Consider the following 16,715-nt stretch of genomic DNA (forward strand, 5'->3'; position numbering starts at 1 on the left):
CTGGCAGCAGGGGAGCTCCCTCTTCTTCGTCCTAGCTCATCCTCGTGCGCTCGTCTTGGTGAAGATGATGAACACTAAGGTAGGCAGTCTTGAAATGGCTATTTTGGTGGGTTTATGCCAAAGATGATGCCCCCACCGCATGCATGCACCGATATCATGAACTTGCTCCTTGCATTCCTTCAAACTTGAGCTCCAAATGACAAGCAAGAGGCATCCAAAATGATGAGAAATATGAGAGGAAGGCTCGGGAATCCTCGGAACACAATCATAACCTGAAAATACACGAAAACAAGCAAATAAAAGGGAAAAAGACCAAATAAACAAAGAAATGCACAAAGAAAGAAAACTAACTAAGGAAAGCACAAACTAAAGAAATAAAGAACAAAACTAAGGAAAACTAAAGAAAAGAGCTATAAAATAGCATGAAATTCATCCTAAAAGAAGCCAAATGAGTGCCATAAATGACGCTCATCAGCTATGGCAGTACGGAATGGATACTCAACTCTGTTTTGGGATCACCTTTGGGCCTCCGATGTGTCCCTACGTGAGCTAGTAGTAGGCTCTATTCCAAGTGAGATCGATGGGGCAATTGTTGTTGATTTATGGGACTTTGAGTTGGGTTGGAAATGGGAAAGTATAGCCGATGTACTTCCGGCTGATGCTTTGAAGAGAATTGCTGCTCATAAAGTAATTTCTAACCCTAACATAGGTGATGTGCACTATTGGAAGGGCTCTAGTTTTGGGAATTTCTTGATCAAATATGCTATATGCAGATTATCAGGGATGATTGGATGGTTACCAAGAACTCAAAATGGAACCTTGCTTGGAGTGTACCGATTCAACAAAGAATAAGAGGTTTTTGTGGCTTTTATTCCATGATAGGGTGCTTTGTAATGTAAATAAGAAGCTTAGTGTAGACACCCATTTGTGTCTCCCCAAAACCAAACCCATTGATGAATACCTTTCACGTCGAATCATAATCGAATGAAGTGAAAGTGTGGAAAGTTTAGTGTTGCGAAAAGTTTTAATTTCTTTTCTCTTCTCTCTGTTTTTGAAAACCTATTTTAAGAAAACAGTCAATCCAGTTTGGCTGGTCCATGATATGGGTCCAATAGTAGTGTATTTGGATAGGCCTTGAAAAGACCTTTCCAACGATATATTATAAGCCCAATTCCGATGAATATTGAGGAAGTTATGGCCAAATTACTGAACTGGGCCTGGTTTGAGCCTTATATGCGGCCCAATGATCTTGAGGAGGGCCTAATATGGATTTGTCATTCCTAATGCAATTAGGAATGCTTTTAGTATTCTAGATTCTTCTAGAAGGTTCTTTTCATTCCTAATTCAATTAGTATTGATAAATTGACTTTTGTTGACTTTTAGAGTTTTAATCAAAATAAAAGAACGTTTTTGAGGAAAATACTATTTTATCCTCCTGTACGGAAATTTCTATCTGATTTTAAGAAAACGCGTCAAATTCTTAGTCAGTGCTAAACGCCAGTTGTAGCGCCTGGCGCTACACTTGGCGCCTGGCGCTAACATCAGCGTTTGGCGCTAATGCTCGTTTTACGAGTCAAATCTCTGTTTTGATTTTCTATCTTTTTGGTTGACTTTCTTTATAAATAGCGTTCTAAAAACTCCGTTTAGATTCACCAATTCTCATCAACTCTCATCAAGAAATTCTTGATTCTCTCTCTCTCTCTCTTTCTAAGCCTAGCCTTTTACAAACAAAATTCCTCATACATTAGCACTAGACATACCTAGCATAGTTCGAAGTTGCCTTTGCCCTAGACGTGAAAGGTTTGCTATTTGTGAGGGTTTGGTCCCAAATCCCTATTTCGATTATTTAATTTAATTGTTGTTTATTATTTTCCTTGAAGTTACTAACGTGTGTATTTTGTTATTAGAAAGAGGTACGAGGCATCCAAGTAAGTGCTTTAGTGGTTTTTAATAATGTTATTATGTAGAAATCATGCTTAGGTTGTTATTATGATTCCTAATGTTATGTTAGGGCGTTTTGATCATCCTAGTATCATGTCTAGGGTAACTTTATTATTAAGTATGATTAAAAGAATGATGCCTTTTATGTTCTTCCTAATATTTATGATTGTTAGTATCATGTTAGGGTTAAAGTTATGATTTTTATTGTTTAGTGACATGCTAGGGTTTGTTATTAATGTTGTTAGTATCATGCCTAGGATCTTGCTATTATTATGCTTTAACATTATTATGATTATTTTTATGATTTATGATTATAATTGTTATAATTATTGTTATGATGATTATTTTTAATTATGATTTTATGATTATTATTATGTTGCTTGATATATATTTATTGTTATTGCTTGATCACGCCTTTTATGCATGTTTAAAGGGAATTGGTACTTGTAATCACACTTAATAAGATAATTAATAATCTTGTTTAGGGTTAATATGATTATAATTCAAGTGATTGCCAATACACTAGTGCATAATTGAGTTTATGTAACACATGATTGGTAACACTTCTTAAAATGCAAAATATTAGATTTATAAGTATCACTTTGTAACACTTTATTAAATTGTATCACTTAATGTAGCACTTTTAGCATAGGTAACATTTTAAAGTATCACTTTTAAAATAGGTAGCATTTGATGGTAACACAAATATAGATGTTACCTTATTTTTTGGAAAAACAAAATAAATAAAACATTTAAATAAACTTAAAAAATACAAGTGTTAATCTCAAAACTTATACCAATTCATTAAAATAGCCAATTAGCCGCCAAACTTAATAGAAAATTTGGGCCAAAACCGCCAGATTAATAAAAAAAAACAAGAAGAAAAGAATATTGCAATCTCTCAAAAAAAAATTTCATCTTCATTCCCAGTTCATCAGCGCCCTAGCAACGATAGATAATCAATTAGGTTTAAGCAAAAATCTATAATTCCATCTCCATAATTTCATCATAATCTCGCGCAATTTCATCTGAAGTTTCGTTAGATAATCAGTTCGTCTCGCGCAATTTCATCTGAAATCAAGTCATCTCGAGCAATTTCATCGTGATATTGGGTTTCATTGTATTCGTGCTTCTAATTTCAGGTACTTAATGATTTGTGATGGATGGTTTTCTAATTTTTTTGGTTATTTAACCTTTAATTTTCAATAATGTATGAATGAAAGCGTTTATTTTTCAATTGAATTGTGAATGGTTATTGGCTTTGTGTTTGATATGGTTCTATTTTTTAATTGAATTTTTTGATTTGGGTATTTCAAGTTTGGTTTGTGATTCTGAATTTTAATTGTGTGCTATTGGCTTTTTTTTTTAGTTCATGCATGTCGTAGAGAACATTGTAGTTTCTATTTCTAAACCTTGTTTGCATTGTGTGAGAAGTTTTAGAATTGTTGTTAGCTGATTTATGTATAGAGTAAAAACCGAATGATCCAAATGAACACTGTTATATTTTTTAGTCTAATGGTTATTGTACTGTTGAGTATAAGATCAGCCATCACCCCTACATCTTCCTGTTTCACCAAGTGATTATTGATTAGCTAGATTGTATTGTTATTGTCAACATTGAAATGAATACAGAAAGTGTAAAAACTAATCTGAAAGGCAGAGTATTATTTCTGATAACTTGATACAATATGTTCTAAAAACAGAGAAAACATCTCAAAATTTGGTTCATATACTTGGTATATATGTAAGCGTACTACCTGGAGTAAAAAGAAGTTGAGACATGATGAAATTAAACTGGAAAAACATGGCATGTTTTGAATTGATCAGTTAAATTAACATAGTATATGATCCATAAACATAATTGCCACCACCATATACCAGAATGAAAAGAAATCTAGGCACCCAACAATTAAAATAAAAAATGAAATCATATCTTTTAAAGAAAACTAGAGATAAAAGTAGAGGTTTCATTGTAAAATTAAGCAGATTGATAATTGCAAGAAGAAGAGCAAGCATTGAACTAGAGTATATTGCAATCATAGTATGTGGTAATGTGATAATGGGTGAGAAACTCATTATTTGGATTTGACGAACTATTATTAAAGTGTTTTATTTTTCTATTTCAAAGAGAATTATCACCATGAGGATAGAAATAACTACTCCTCAAGCAGAACAATACTTTAGAAAGTTGGCATATTCTCCTGGTCCTGTGTTTTGTGGATATCAATAAAGGGGAAGGTGGTTTAAAATGCTCTTTCCCTTTGTCGCTGTTAGGTGGGTGGTTTTTACCATTGAATATCGCTATTAAATTCTTAGAGTTCCCATTCCCCTCTGTTTTATTACCCCTTCCCAATGTGGAACTTGCCCTTTACCTCTTTATCCTCTACCCATCTTCTCTACTTTTCATCTTCCATTCTCACTCCATAGTCCAAACCCATTCATCCCTGAAACTTTGGTGAAGATCTGACAGATTGTATAAGCCTACCTAGAACTATGAGCAGAAGTGTATACCTCTGCCTTGTGTAAAAAAAAAAAAAAAAAAAAAAAAAAAGCGATTTGCACTTTTTAGATGATAGTAACCTAAAGACAGGGATAAAGTTTCCTTAATTAAGCTGTTTTCTTCTATGAAGTATAGTAGTCTTCTAATCTAAGCATACATTTGGACCTACTTGTTTGATTTTTATTGTTATCACATATACAAGGTTGAATTTATGGGCGTTTATTTCCATGGATATTCTCATTCCTTTTATAAATGTTAAAATTATATGCCAATATTTTAAATCTTTAAATTCGTTGTGTTTAAATTTTGATAAAGGAGACGAAATGAGTAGTTGGACCAACTTCTTACAATCTAGTCATGAGTATGAGAAAGGTGTAGAGGATTATTTAGATAAAGCGTTCTCTTCACGAGCAATTGGAGATCAAATTACTTGCCCTTGTAAGGCGTGCTATCATCGCTTTTGGCATCGTAGAGAGACAGTGTTCAATCATTTGATTGCAAACGGGATTGAGCCTGGCACTGAAGGATGACATTGTTATGAAAAGGGCATGTCATCAACATCAAATACTAAGAGGGATGTTGAAGACATGCATGATGATATTGAACGTCTGATATATGATGTTCATAGAGATGTGGCAGAAAGGTATGAAGGTGTTGGAGATGAGCCGAATGATGAGGCTAAGAAGTTTTATAAGTTAGTTGAAGATGGTAAACAAGAGTTATATCCTGGGTGCAAAAAATTTTCAAAGCTATCCTTTATTATTCGTTTTTACCTTTTGAAGTGTACTCATGGGTTAACTAATATAGCAATTTCAGAGTTTTTGGAGCTTTTTCAAGAAGTGTTACCGCATGCATCCAATTAATGAGGCAAAGAAATTGATAAAAGATTTGGGTCTTCATTATGACAAGATTGATGCATGTCGTAATGATTGTATGCTATATTGGAAGGAGCATGAAGCTGCCACGTCTTGCTATGTTTGTCATGCTCCAAGGTGGAAAGAAACACAGACTGAATCCCAAGAAGATATTAGCAATCAACCACCTAAGAAAGTGCATCAAGTCCCTGAAAAAGTTCTTTGGCATTTCCCTCTTAAACCAAGGCTTCAAAGGTTGTACATGTGTTCAAAAACAACAGAGCTAATGAGGTGGCACGATGAAGAAAGAAAGAAAGATGAGTTATTGCGGCATCCCGCTGATGGTGAGGCATGGAAAGAGTTTGACCAAAAGTACCCAGATTTTGCTGTAATGTTCGTTTGGGCCTCGCAAGTGACGGATTCAATCCATTTCGAACTATGAGCACACAACATAGTACATGGCCTGTTGTTTTAATTAATTATAACTTACCACCATGGTTGTGCTTGAAGCCAAAATTCTTAATGCTATATCTCCTTATTCCTGGGCCCACCTCTCCTGGAAATGACATTGATGTCTATCTTCAACCATTGGTTCAAGAACTCAAAGATTTTTGGGAGTATGGGTTAGACACCTATGATGCGGCGAAGCGTCAAACATTTAAGATGCATGCAGCTTTACAATCAACCACTAGCGACTTTCCAGGTTATGCTATGTTATCGGGTTGGAGCACCAAAGGGAAGTTTGCATGCCCTTATTGTCACTATGAGACTGATCATCATCACTTGAGTAATAGTAACAAATCTTGTTATTTGGCTCATCGTCGATGGTTAGATGAAAATCATCCTTGGCGGCATGATATGGTGTCTTTTAATGGGGAAAAGGAAGAGAGGACATCTCCAGATCCTTTAACAGGGGATCAAATTTTAAGCTTGTTGAAAAACTGGGAAAATAAGTTTGGAAAGTTACAACCAAAGAAGAAATATGTAGATTGTCCTTGGAGAAAGTCCTCTGTCTTCCACACTTTGCCTTATTGGAAAGATTGTGGTTGTCGTCATCATTTGGATGTCATGCACATCGAAAAAAATGTATGTGATAATGTGTTGGCAACTTTGTTAGACGTACCTGGAAAGTCAAAAGATCATCATAAGGCTCGATTAGATCTGCAAGAAATGGGTATAAGGGAAGAACTACATCCTATAGATACAGATGACGAGCGGTATGTTTTACTGCCCAAAGCATCATTCTCAATGACAAAGGAAGAGAAAAGCATATTTTGTAGTGTTTTGAAGAAGGCAAAGCTGCCTCAAGGTTGTGCATCAAATATTACAAGGTGTGTACAAGTCAAGGAGGGGAAAATATCAGAATACAAGAGTCATGATGCTCATATAATAATGCAACACTTGCTTCCGTCAGCAATTAGAAAAACTTTACCAAAGCACGTTGCTTTACCTCTTATGAGATTGAGTGGCATTTTTAGGGAAATATGCAAGAGAGTCATCAATCCGAAAGATTTGGATCGTCTTCAAGCAGGAATTGTCGAGACTCTTTGTGAACTAGAAAGAATATTTCCACCTTCTTTTTTTGACATAATGATCCACTTACCAATTCATTTGGTTGATGAAATCAAGCGTGGTGGACCGGTGTGTGATTGGTGGATGTACCCTATAGAAAGGTACCTCGGAAAGTTAAAATCATATGTTAAAAACCGATGTCGCTCTTAGGCTTCTATAGCGGAAGGTTATTTGGCTGAAGAGTGCTTGATATTTTGCTCTAGGTATTTGAATGCTAGTGTAAAGAAACGATCTAAGTGGTTTAACAAAAGTCAAGAGAAAACTGATGAAATTGATGAAGAATCACCTTTATTCCCTAAGGCAGGTTATCCTCTTGGGAGGAAAAAGAAAGGGAAGAAGAAAGGGAAGGCATACACTCTTGATTCAGACACAATGGCTCTAGCACATCGTTATGTGTTGTTTAATTGTGAAGATGACCAAGTTGAGAATTACATCAAGTGAGTAATTTTTTTAATATCTTATCAACTGTGTTTACATTTATATTGTTTTATTACCTTACTTATATGGTTAATACTATGAAGGGAACATGAAGAGTTTGTGAAGAAGAAGTCTAGAGACAAACGAAAAAGAAGGTGGAAAGAGGCGCAAGAGCATAGCAATGAATTCTTGGTTTGGTTTAGAGAAAAGGTTATAGTGGATAATGTCCCGGATCATATTAAGTGGCTATCAAAAGGTCCTTCTACTATTGCAAGGAGGTACACCGGATATTTTTGTAATGGATATAAGTTCTACACTAGAGATCATGATGAAAGGTGTAAAACCCAAAATAGCGGAGTCTCTTTAACCGCTTTGACTCCAAGCTTTTCAAGTAGCAAGGATCACAATCCTGTTCTTGGTAATGTCACATATTATGGGGCTATAAAATTGATAATTGAGGTCGATTATTGGAGTGCATTTAATGTTGTGTTGTTTGAGTGTGATTGGTTCCATGTGGAAGTAGATGATTATGGACTCACTCGCGTTAACTTTAAGAAATTGTGTTCTAAAGATGATCCTTTTGTCTTGGCATCACAAGTGCATCAAGTGTTCTACACTCAAGACGGCCTTGAAGAAGATTGGCATTATGTGCACAGAAATTTGCCAAGAGACTTTTTTTATGCCGAGGGGCAATCTGAACACACATATATGAATGAAGTTCGTGAACCCGCAGAGGATGTAATTCTGGCTACTGATGGAGATGAACACCAAAGTTGGTGCAGAGAAGCTCCTTATGACAGAGTTGAGGTGCCCGTTGACCATGAAAGGAGGGATCATAATCACGAAGAAAGTTCCGATAAAGATGAAACTGATTGGGATTGGATGGAACCATCAAAGTGACATGTTTGGATTATTTTTTTTTATAATAATTATCCTTCGTTTGAACTTATTATTTAGATTTGACAAACTATTATTGAAGTGTTCTATTTTTCTGTTTGAACTTGTTTTCTTATGAAATTTATAAGTTGTTAAATTTAGTGTTGTGCTACAGAATTTACTCTAACCTTTATATAAATTATTAAATTTATTTGAGGTTTGATACTATAGTGACAGTATTTACATTTGGCAGTTTTGAGCTGTGTGGTATCTTGGTGCTCGGGCAGCAGGTTAGTTGTGTGGGATTCACTAAGGTACTTTCTATTATTTACATAATTTCAATGAACTTTAATCTTCGCACTGCATGATTATAAATGATCAGACTTTAGTTCTAGGAAGATTAATTTGCGTCACACTTTTTGCAAGATTTATAAAGCTAGCGTGTGAGGTAAATTAATCTTGCTAACAGTCTGAGTCTGAGTATTAGCAAGATCAATATATGACTTAGACTATTAGCTAATCAGAGTTTTACTGCAATCTGGTGCTCAGGTGGTTTTAGGTGCTTTTTCTGTGCTTAGGTGCTTTTCCTCTGCTCAGGTGATATGCATGCTCTTTCTGTGCTTTTTCTGTGCTCAACTGCTTTTTTCAGGTTATGTTTCTGTGCTATTGTGTATTCATTTTGAGCAAAGAGCTTCATGAATTGTATGTATGCTCTGATTATGATTCTTAATTTTGCAATGACGGACCTTGGTGTCTTAATTAAACTTTGCTGCAGCCAACTTGCACCATCATACTTGGGAATTTTGGTACCTTTGAGTATATTGAAATCCAGCGCTGAATTCAGAACTGAAATCTAGAGCTGAATTCAGAACTGAAATCCAGAGCTGAATTCAGAACTGGAATCCAGAACTGAATTCAGAACTGGAATCCAGAGCTGAATTCAGACCTGAAATCCAGAGCTGAATTCAGTGCTGAAATCCAGAATTGAATTCAGTGTTGAATTTCAGAACTGAAATTCAGAGCTGAATTCAGAACTGAAATCCAGAGCTGAATTCAGAACTGAAATCCAGAGCTGAGTTCAGAACTGAAATCCAGAACTGAATTCAGAACTGAACTCCAGAGCTGAATTCAGAACTGAAATCCAGAACTGAATTCAGAACTGAAATTCAGAACTGAATTCAGAACTGAAATTCAGAACTGAATTCAGTGCTGAATTTCAGAATTGAAATTCAGAGCTAATTCAGAACATGTGAATTGATTATGAGCATGAGAATTGAATGATTAGAGTTGTGATTAGTCCCTTACATTTTAATGAACCTGATGCAACTGTTTGTTGTATGAGTCATGCGTGGGGAGTAATTTGATCTCTTGACTTGTGTTGTATATTTAATTCTGTCATTATAAATGAGAGTTTTTTGATGAAATTGTGATCTGACTTGTGTTGAAATTTCAGTTGTATATGCTTATATCTTGGTGCAACAATTTATTGTAGAGGAATTGTGATCTAGTGTGTTGCCTTTTTTTGGGTGTGGTGTGTGCAATTTCGGTTGAATTTTTAGCTACTTTTGTGATCCTCTTCCTGAACACCTTAATTCTAACAGGCCTCTCGGAATTAACATTGAACACCTCTTTTAGTAAACTGATATTCTGCATGTATCTATCAAAAGCTACATTTTCTGCTTCAATGTTTCCCTCCTTATATTCTTTTAACTTAGCAAATCTCCTCACAATTTCTGGTGAGAGAATCAAAATTATTTCAAAGACCAAGGTAATGCTTATTAACATTAGTGGACACTAGACAGGTCATATAAATTCTTGCTTAGCAATTTAAGTATAAAACACATGCTCAAAATTGGTGATTTATGCCTAGTTTAACAATCTAAGTATAAATTATAACTGTCATCTTGATGTTTAATTGGGGGAAAGCTTGAATTATCGATTGATTGATTAAGATGATAACGATAACAATAGCTTTAGGCTATTAATCTCTTCAAGCAGCTTGATTACCTCAGACTATTAGCAAGATTTAGGCTATTAAATTCTTTTTTGAGTTATGGTATCCATGATGTGAGATCAAAACACAAGTTTATAAAATAACACACATTAAACATACTAGAGGGTGCTACAACCTATATTCCGAATATTCATCAATTATGTACTTTTTAAAGCTTCCTCCCCCTTGTTTCCTTCCTCTCTCAAAATGAAATCGAGATGGAAACTCAACATCAGACCATCCTACCATTCTAAAAATATCATATTGATTATAAACAATTTCAGCTACATCATCATGCTGCTCAGCCTCACTTCAATTAGCTGATAAATTTCCTTTTCTGGTGATGGATCTTGCACTGATGTACACACCAGTATGCTGCTAGAGCATATAAGATATATCTTCAGCGTAGCATTGATCTTCCGCAATGTTCATCAAGAAATTGGTCACACAAACATAGATAACAATATAGAAATTCACTTCATAGGAAGATTCCGAAGATTGGCATATATTGATATCTATTAGTTTGTAAAGCTTAAGCTTAACTGCACGGGTGCAGGACATGAAGCTATATATTTTTTTTTTTTGACAGCATGCACAAAGGGAGTTAAACCCCAACTTGTAAAACACAAAGGAAGCTAGCTAGTAATACCTCTAAGAGATGAACAGATTTAGCCAGAAGCATAGATGACTTGAGGCGGCATACATAAATCATGTTCCTTAAAAGAACTTACTCCATAATAAATTCAGATCATAATGTCGTTCAATTGAAGGTTATTGAAATTCAGTTACTTTTGATAATATCATCAAAGGAAAAAAACCATGCAAAAAGAGTGTGCATTTAAACAATGGTCTCATTTCATCTATAAAAAAATTACGGAGTAGTTCCTATATTAAGTCATAGTTTTCATGAGTTTATTTCCAAAACAGAATTCCTAAGACATAAAAATTCCCAAGTCCCAAGTACATTTGATTGGCAGCATAATTTTTGTGATTTCTCTGTAACTTATTGAGGGTAACCTAAATATAAATACAGTTCCTAACTTCCTACACTCTTTTAATACTTTGTATTTTACTCTAAATCTACATTTCACCAAACTTGACACGTGGATACGGGTATGTAACTTAAGTACTAGTATAATTTTCATAACATGGTCATGTTCAACTGTTTTAGCCTAGTCTGAGTAACATAGCTCATTTGGTAGCTGAACTTGGTTCGTTCCAGTGAACATATACAAAGTACACAATATGCCTGGCATGCTTAGGGAGTGCTAATCAGTTAGCTAGTCCCTTTTAAAAACAGGACCTAAGCTTATTACCTTTGTTAAGTAATTAGGATACTTTCACTAATTAGGATACGGGTTTAACAGCTTATTACCTTTGTTAAGTAGATTCGAGCACCTGAGAAACTGAGCACAGAAAGAGCAACTCAGCATCTGATTTTATGTTCTTGAAGCTGTTATTAGAGTTATTGCTGGCTTGAGTGTGTGCTTCTGTGTATCAAATACTCTGTAAGATTTGTGTTTTAGACCCCAATCTCCTGAGTTCAGAGTAGTGACTTCTAGCTCCTTTTCTACTGTCTTGACTCTTTTCTGCAGATTTCAGCTCATGTTGCTGTCTTCGTGACTGGTTCAGAGTTTTGAAGTTGCTGATTTTATGTTTATAAGTATGTCATAATTCTTAGCTTGCCCCTGTGGCTTCTTGTTATTGTTGTGCAAAGCCTGTGTTTTAGTTTTGATATGCTGGTTGTCTTACAGTTTGTACCCATGTCTCTTCATTTGCTAGACAAGTTGCTGGGTATATATTCAGATAGCTTTATCTAGGTATGTATATAACAACCTTTGAGGGCTTTGACCACTTCCAAAAAGAAATTGTTCTTATTATGTTGTGAAATTACATAAAGCCATGGATTGTGTCTATTAATGGTCTTAAACTTCTTACTCGTACACAATAACTGCATAACATTGTTGCATGCTTAATACGAAGTATATATGTGATTTCATTTCCTGCATTCAAAGAAGCAGTAAGGTATGAGAATCAAGTGGGAACTTGATGGTAGAAAATTAGAGATCCCACCCTCTCAACTAAGAGGTTGGAGGTTCAATTCCCATCACCCCAACCTGTCAAATAATCAACTCTCTGTGGTGTATATACCTTGCATAATATAAACTAAGTTTTGCTTACTTGGACCTTTTTTTTAGTTGGTTTTTGGATTACTTATCAGACTATCAGGTTACTATATAAATATAATAGAGAATTCTGAATTTTGTGTCACTTGTGCTGACTGCTGAGTTTTTGTTCTGGTGGAATTTCTAACTTAATGCCTTGTGTGTTCTTTGTAGGAAGAAAGATTTAGATGGAAGAATATGAGAAACTTAGACAAAAAACTATAAAACAAAATAGAATCAGAATGAAGGATTTAGGGGTTACATCCATGGCTTATGAAATGAAACAGTCAATGAAGGGATCGAAACAAACGAAAAAAAGGAAGAAGGTGACTAAAGATACTAACGAGTATACACCTGATGAAGAGGGTGAACTGAACCACTCAAGTGAAGAGGATGAAAATGAGATAAGGAAAAATGCTGTAAACTTGAGATCTCGTTCAAAGAAGGTGGTAAATTTTTTTTTTGACAACTTAATTTTGTGAATCATAACTGTTCAAAAATCATGTAATACTTGTTTAATGATTCTCGTGAATACTTAATTTCAGGTTTTGGCATTGAGAGGGAAGATAACCACAAACAATAAGGACACGGCATGTGTCTCTTCAGTACCAATGGCTAATCAAATTAAGATGCATCTTCAAGACACCGAGAGACAACACTCTGATCAAGGATTACAAGGGAGAGATTCAACATAAAGAAAAATCCAATTGGGCAAGTCTACTGCACAGAAAAAATCAGGAATCCATAATCAGCAAGAGAAAGAGGTTGGGATTGGGAATGGTATCCAAACTAAGACAGGGCAGAGTAAGACAGTGGTTGCCCCTGGTTCACTCAGTGCTTATAGGCAAATGCAAACACAGTTACGTGAAAAAGAGAGGAGAGCAAAACAAAGTGATTTATTACTACGACGACAACTACGACCTGTTAACATGACTAGTTCACAGCCTGTTAACATGGCTAGTTCAGATTGGCATTTAGGGAGTTCACAAGCACAAAGTTTTTCACAACCACAAAGATTTGGACATGACTTACAAGAAGATTATGAGAATCATATGGGTTCAAATGAACGCATTTTGGAACAATATGACGATGAAGAAGATGCTTTTAGTGAGGATTTGAGTACTCTTACCCCTGAGGAGCTAGGAATAATGCAAGATGTACCACTAATGAATCAAGAGCAAGAAAGTGAACAAATAGGTAATGATCACTATCATTCCGTTCTAAATATTTTAAGATAGATATGTTAAGAGCAATATATGATTTTAATGACTTTGTCGAGTTAATATTCATGTAGCACCTCCAAAAAGTAAGCGAACTAGAGGACCAACTATGTGTAAAGATGTCCATGAATGGACTTTAGAGGAGCGTAAGCCTATTGTTCTTAATGAAATGGGAAAGCCTATTGGTCCCGATGATAAGACTGTGAATACATTTACAAGATTCTTAGGGACTTTAGCTCGTAATTCTTCTCTAGCACCGTTGAACAAGATTAGTTGGCATTATGTTCCAGACAAGGAACAAATTTGGAGTTACGTGAAGGTATGCACCTTTTTTTTTAAATGGTGTGATTTGATTAGTTTATGTGCTATTATATGTCAAGTGGCTGACGTAATTTATTGCTTCCTAATTTGTTGTTTAATATTTTACTTAATACAGAAGAAATGAAAAAGGTAAAGATTGTGTTTTGACATCCGTGGGAAGGCTGTGGTGTAGATATAAATGTAGTGTAAAGGCAACACACTTTACTCCGTAAGACAATGATGGTGATAGGTTGGCAAATCCACCTAATACAATTCCAGAAGCACATTTCAAAGAGTTGCTAGAATTTTGGAATTTGGAACCAGTCCAGGTAGAGTTATGTTGTTTGTTATCATTTATATTACAATTGTTTATTTCTTTCTCGAATTGAAATGTGTTAAACTATGAACCGTGTGTTATGCATGCATGCAGGAAGACAGCCAAAAGAAAAGGGAAATAAGTATAGATAAAAAAGATAGGCACACCATGGGTCCTATGACTTTAGCGAGGAAACAGCATAAATTGGTATATTTTTATACCATTTTTCCTTCTATATCTTTCTCACTAGGATCATGTAAACAATATTCATTCAATTCTTATTTGGATGTATTTTTTTTTATTCTAGCAACAACTAGATGTTGAAAAAAAGCCACCATCCTTGGCACTCATGTACAAAGAAAGTTATAAAAGGAAACCAGATAAGAAATACAAAACATCTTATGAGCCCACCCAAAGTAACATTGTAAGTCCTGTTGTTTGCATATTTTTTTGAATATGATTATTTGTCTCAAATTAGTTGTTTGATTGTTATATTCCCATTATAGGACAAGATGGAGGAGGTACAAATTCAAAGTGAAATTGATGGAGATGTTGCATACTATGAAGTAATGAATAAACCAAATAACTTTGGCCATAGAAAAAAGCAACAAGGGATATGTTCACTAAGGGGAAAGAGCAACAATCCAATAATTCCCGATGAGTTCTTAAAGCCCTATAAAGACCAAATTGTGAAAGAAACTGTAGCAGAATTAATGAAGATGCTCAAGCAAAGTGATCCTGAAGTGTTGGATACTTTGACTCGATCACTTGAAAATGTGTCATCCAATCCAGAACTTACAAATCATATTCCCATTGTACACTCTAATGAGCAACAAGGAAATGAGGTAAGTTAATGTATAATCTTTTAAATAGCACAAACTCTTATTATTGAATTATTTAATTTTTGTTCTAGTTTTTTTACACATGATGCTTTCACACATAGGATCAAACGGATGAAGATGAAGAATTGGGATAGCAATTCATGATCAACAAGAACTTTCTTTTACTGCTTTTTTGCTACTGCTACCGCTATTTTGCTGCTGTTTTGATCTGTTTTGCTGCTGTTTCGAGCTATTTTGCTGCTACTGTTGTCTCTGTTGCTGTTTTGCTGCTGTTTTCAGCTGTTTTGCTGCTGTTTTGAGCTGTTTTGCTGCTGTTTCAAGCTGTTTTGCTGCTGTTTTGAGGTGTTTTGCTGCTGTTTTGTTGCTATTGCTGTCTCTGTTGCTGTTTTCAGCAGTTTTGAGCTGTTTCGCTGCTGTTTCGAGCTGTTTTGCTGCTGTTTTGAGGTGTTTTGCTGCTGTTTTGCTGCTATTGCTGTCTCTGTTGCTGTTTTCAGCAGTTTTGAGCTGTTTTGCTGCTGTTTCGCGCTGTTTGGCTGCTATTTCGAGCTGTTTTGCTGCTGTTTCGAGCTATTTCGCTGTTGTTTCGAGCTATTTCGCTGCTGTTTTGCTGCTACTGCTGTCTCTATTGCTGTTTTCAGCTGTTTTGCTGTTGTTTTGCTGCTGAATCTTGCTCATTCGGTTGCCAACTCATGTCTACTACTGCTGGTTGCTGCCAATTCATGTCTGCTATTGCTGAAAGCTTCCACTACTGTCTACTGCTAGTTGCTGCTAAAGACTGCTGATGACATTTGCCGTTCTGCTAGCTAGTTGTGTAGCTACTGCTATACGCTGTTATTATTAATGTTTTTTTATTGTTATCGTTGTCTTTTTTGAAATTTGGAAGTTTTTTGTTTTTCCTTACTTTTTCCAAGCTTGAGATCGAACTTAATATTCTTTGTGTTTGGATTATTATATTGTTTGGCCAAACATTTAAATTGGTGTTTATGGATTTTTTTTGTGAGAAATATGAAGTTATTTCAATCCAAATTATTTTCTATTATGTGTTGATTACGTATTCATATAGTTGTTGTACATATAATTTATGTTTTCTTATATTTTTTAAAAAATAATAATAATAATAATAATAATAATAATAATAATAATAATAATAATAATAATAATAATAATAATAATAATAATAATAATAATAATAATAATAATAATAATAATAATAATAATAATAATAATAATAATAATAATAATAATAATAATAATAATAATAATAATAATAATAATAATAATAATAATAATAATAATAAATGTTACCTATTAATCTATAAAATGTTACAATACTTTGTAAAAAGTGATACATAATGTCGAATAAAGTGCTACTATATGTCAAAACATGATTGTAAAATGTTACCTAATAATCAACAAAGTGTTACATTAGTTCGAAAAAGTGATACATAATGTCGGATAAAGTGATACTATATGATTGAAAAATGTTACTAAAGATAAGTAAGTGTTACATAAAAAATAAATAGTAACACTTTAGAAATGATTCTAATAATGTTAAAAGTGATACATAAAAGGGTTTATAATAACACTTTTAAAAGTGTTACCTAATGTTACCCAAAGTGTTACATAAGACCTTTGGTAACATGGGCGGATGTATCACCCAATAAAGTGTTACCTATTGTCTATAATAACACTTTTACCACTTTGTGTAACACTTTTAGG

At 34.5% G+C, this 16,715-nt stretch overlaps 1 protein-coding gene across 7 annotated transcripts; it reads left to right on the forward strand.

Annotated features, from left to right (window-relative positions):
• The first annotated feature begins 2,724 nt into the window (after positions 1–2,724).
• Positions 2,725–16,000, forward strand: LOC145636127 (uncharacterized). 7 transcript variants are annotated; one of them, XM_081687586.1, is made up of 12 exons: positions 2,725–3,083; positions 8,414–8,474; positions 8,710–8,757; positions 11,749–11,816; positions 12,493–12,764; positions 12,864–13,515; positions 13,613–13,857; positions 13,975–14,167; positions 14,269–14,361; positions 14,462–14,578; positions 14,661–14,999; positions 15,098–16,000. In XM_081687586.1, exons 9-12 carry the CDS (start codon positions 14,323–14,325, stop codon positions 15,128–15,130), a joined length of 528 nt encoding a protein of 175 aa, XP_081543712.1. In that variant the 5' UTR covers positions 2,725–3,083; positions 8,414–8,474; positions 8,710–8,757; positions 11,749–11,816; positions 12,493–12,764; positions 12,864–13,515; positions 13,613–13,857; positions 13,975–14,167; positions 14,269–14,322; the 3' UTR covers positions 15,131–16,000. The 7 variants fall into 6 exon arrangements, 1 of the variants encoding a protein (XP_081543712.1); XR_014114032.1 differs by having other exon boundaries at positions 14,462–14,570; XR_014114036.1 differs by having other exon boundaries at positions 13,978–14,167.
• The last annotated feature ends 715 nt before the right edge of the window (positions 16,001–16,715 follow it).

The sequence above is a fragment of the Chenopodium album genome, chromosome 6, assembly GCF_948465745.1.
Source record: "Chenopodium album chromosome 6, dcCheAlbu1.1, whole genome shotgun sequence".
Classification (NCBI taxonomy): Eukaryota; Viridiplantae; Streptophyta; class Magnoliopsida; order Caryophyllales; family Amaranthaceae; genus Chenopodium; species Chenopodium album.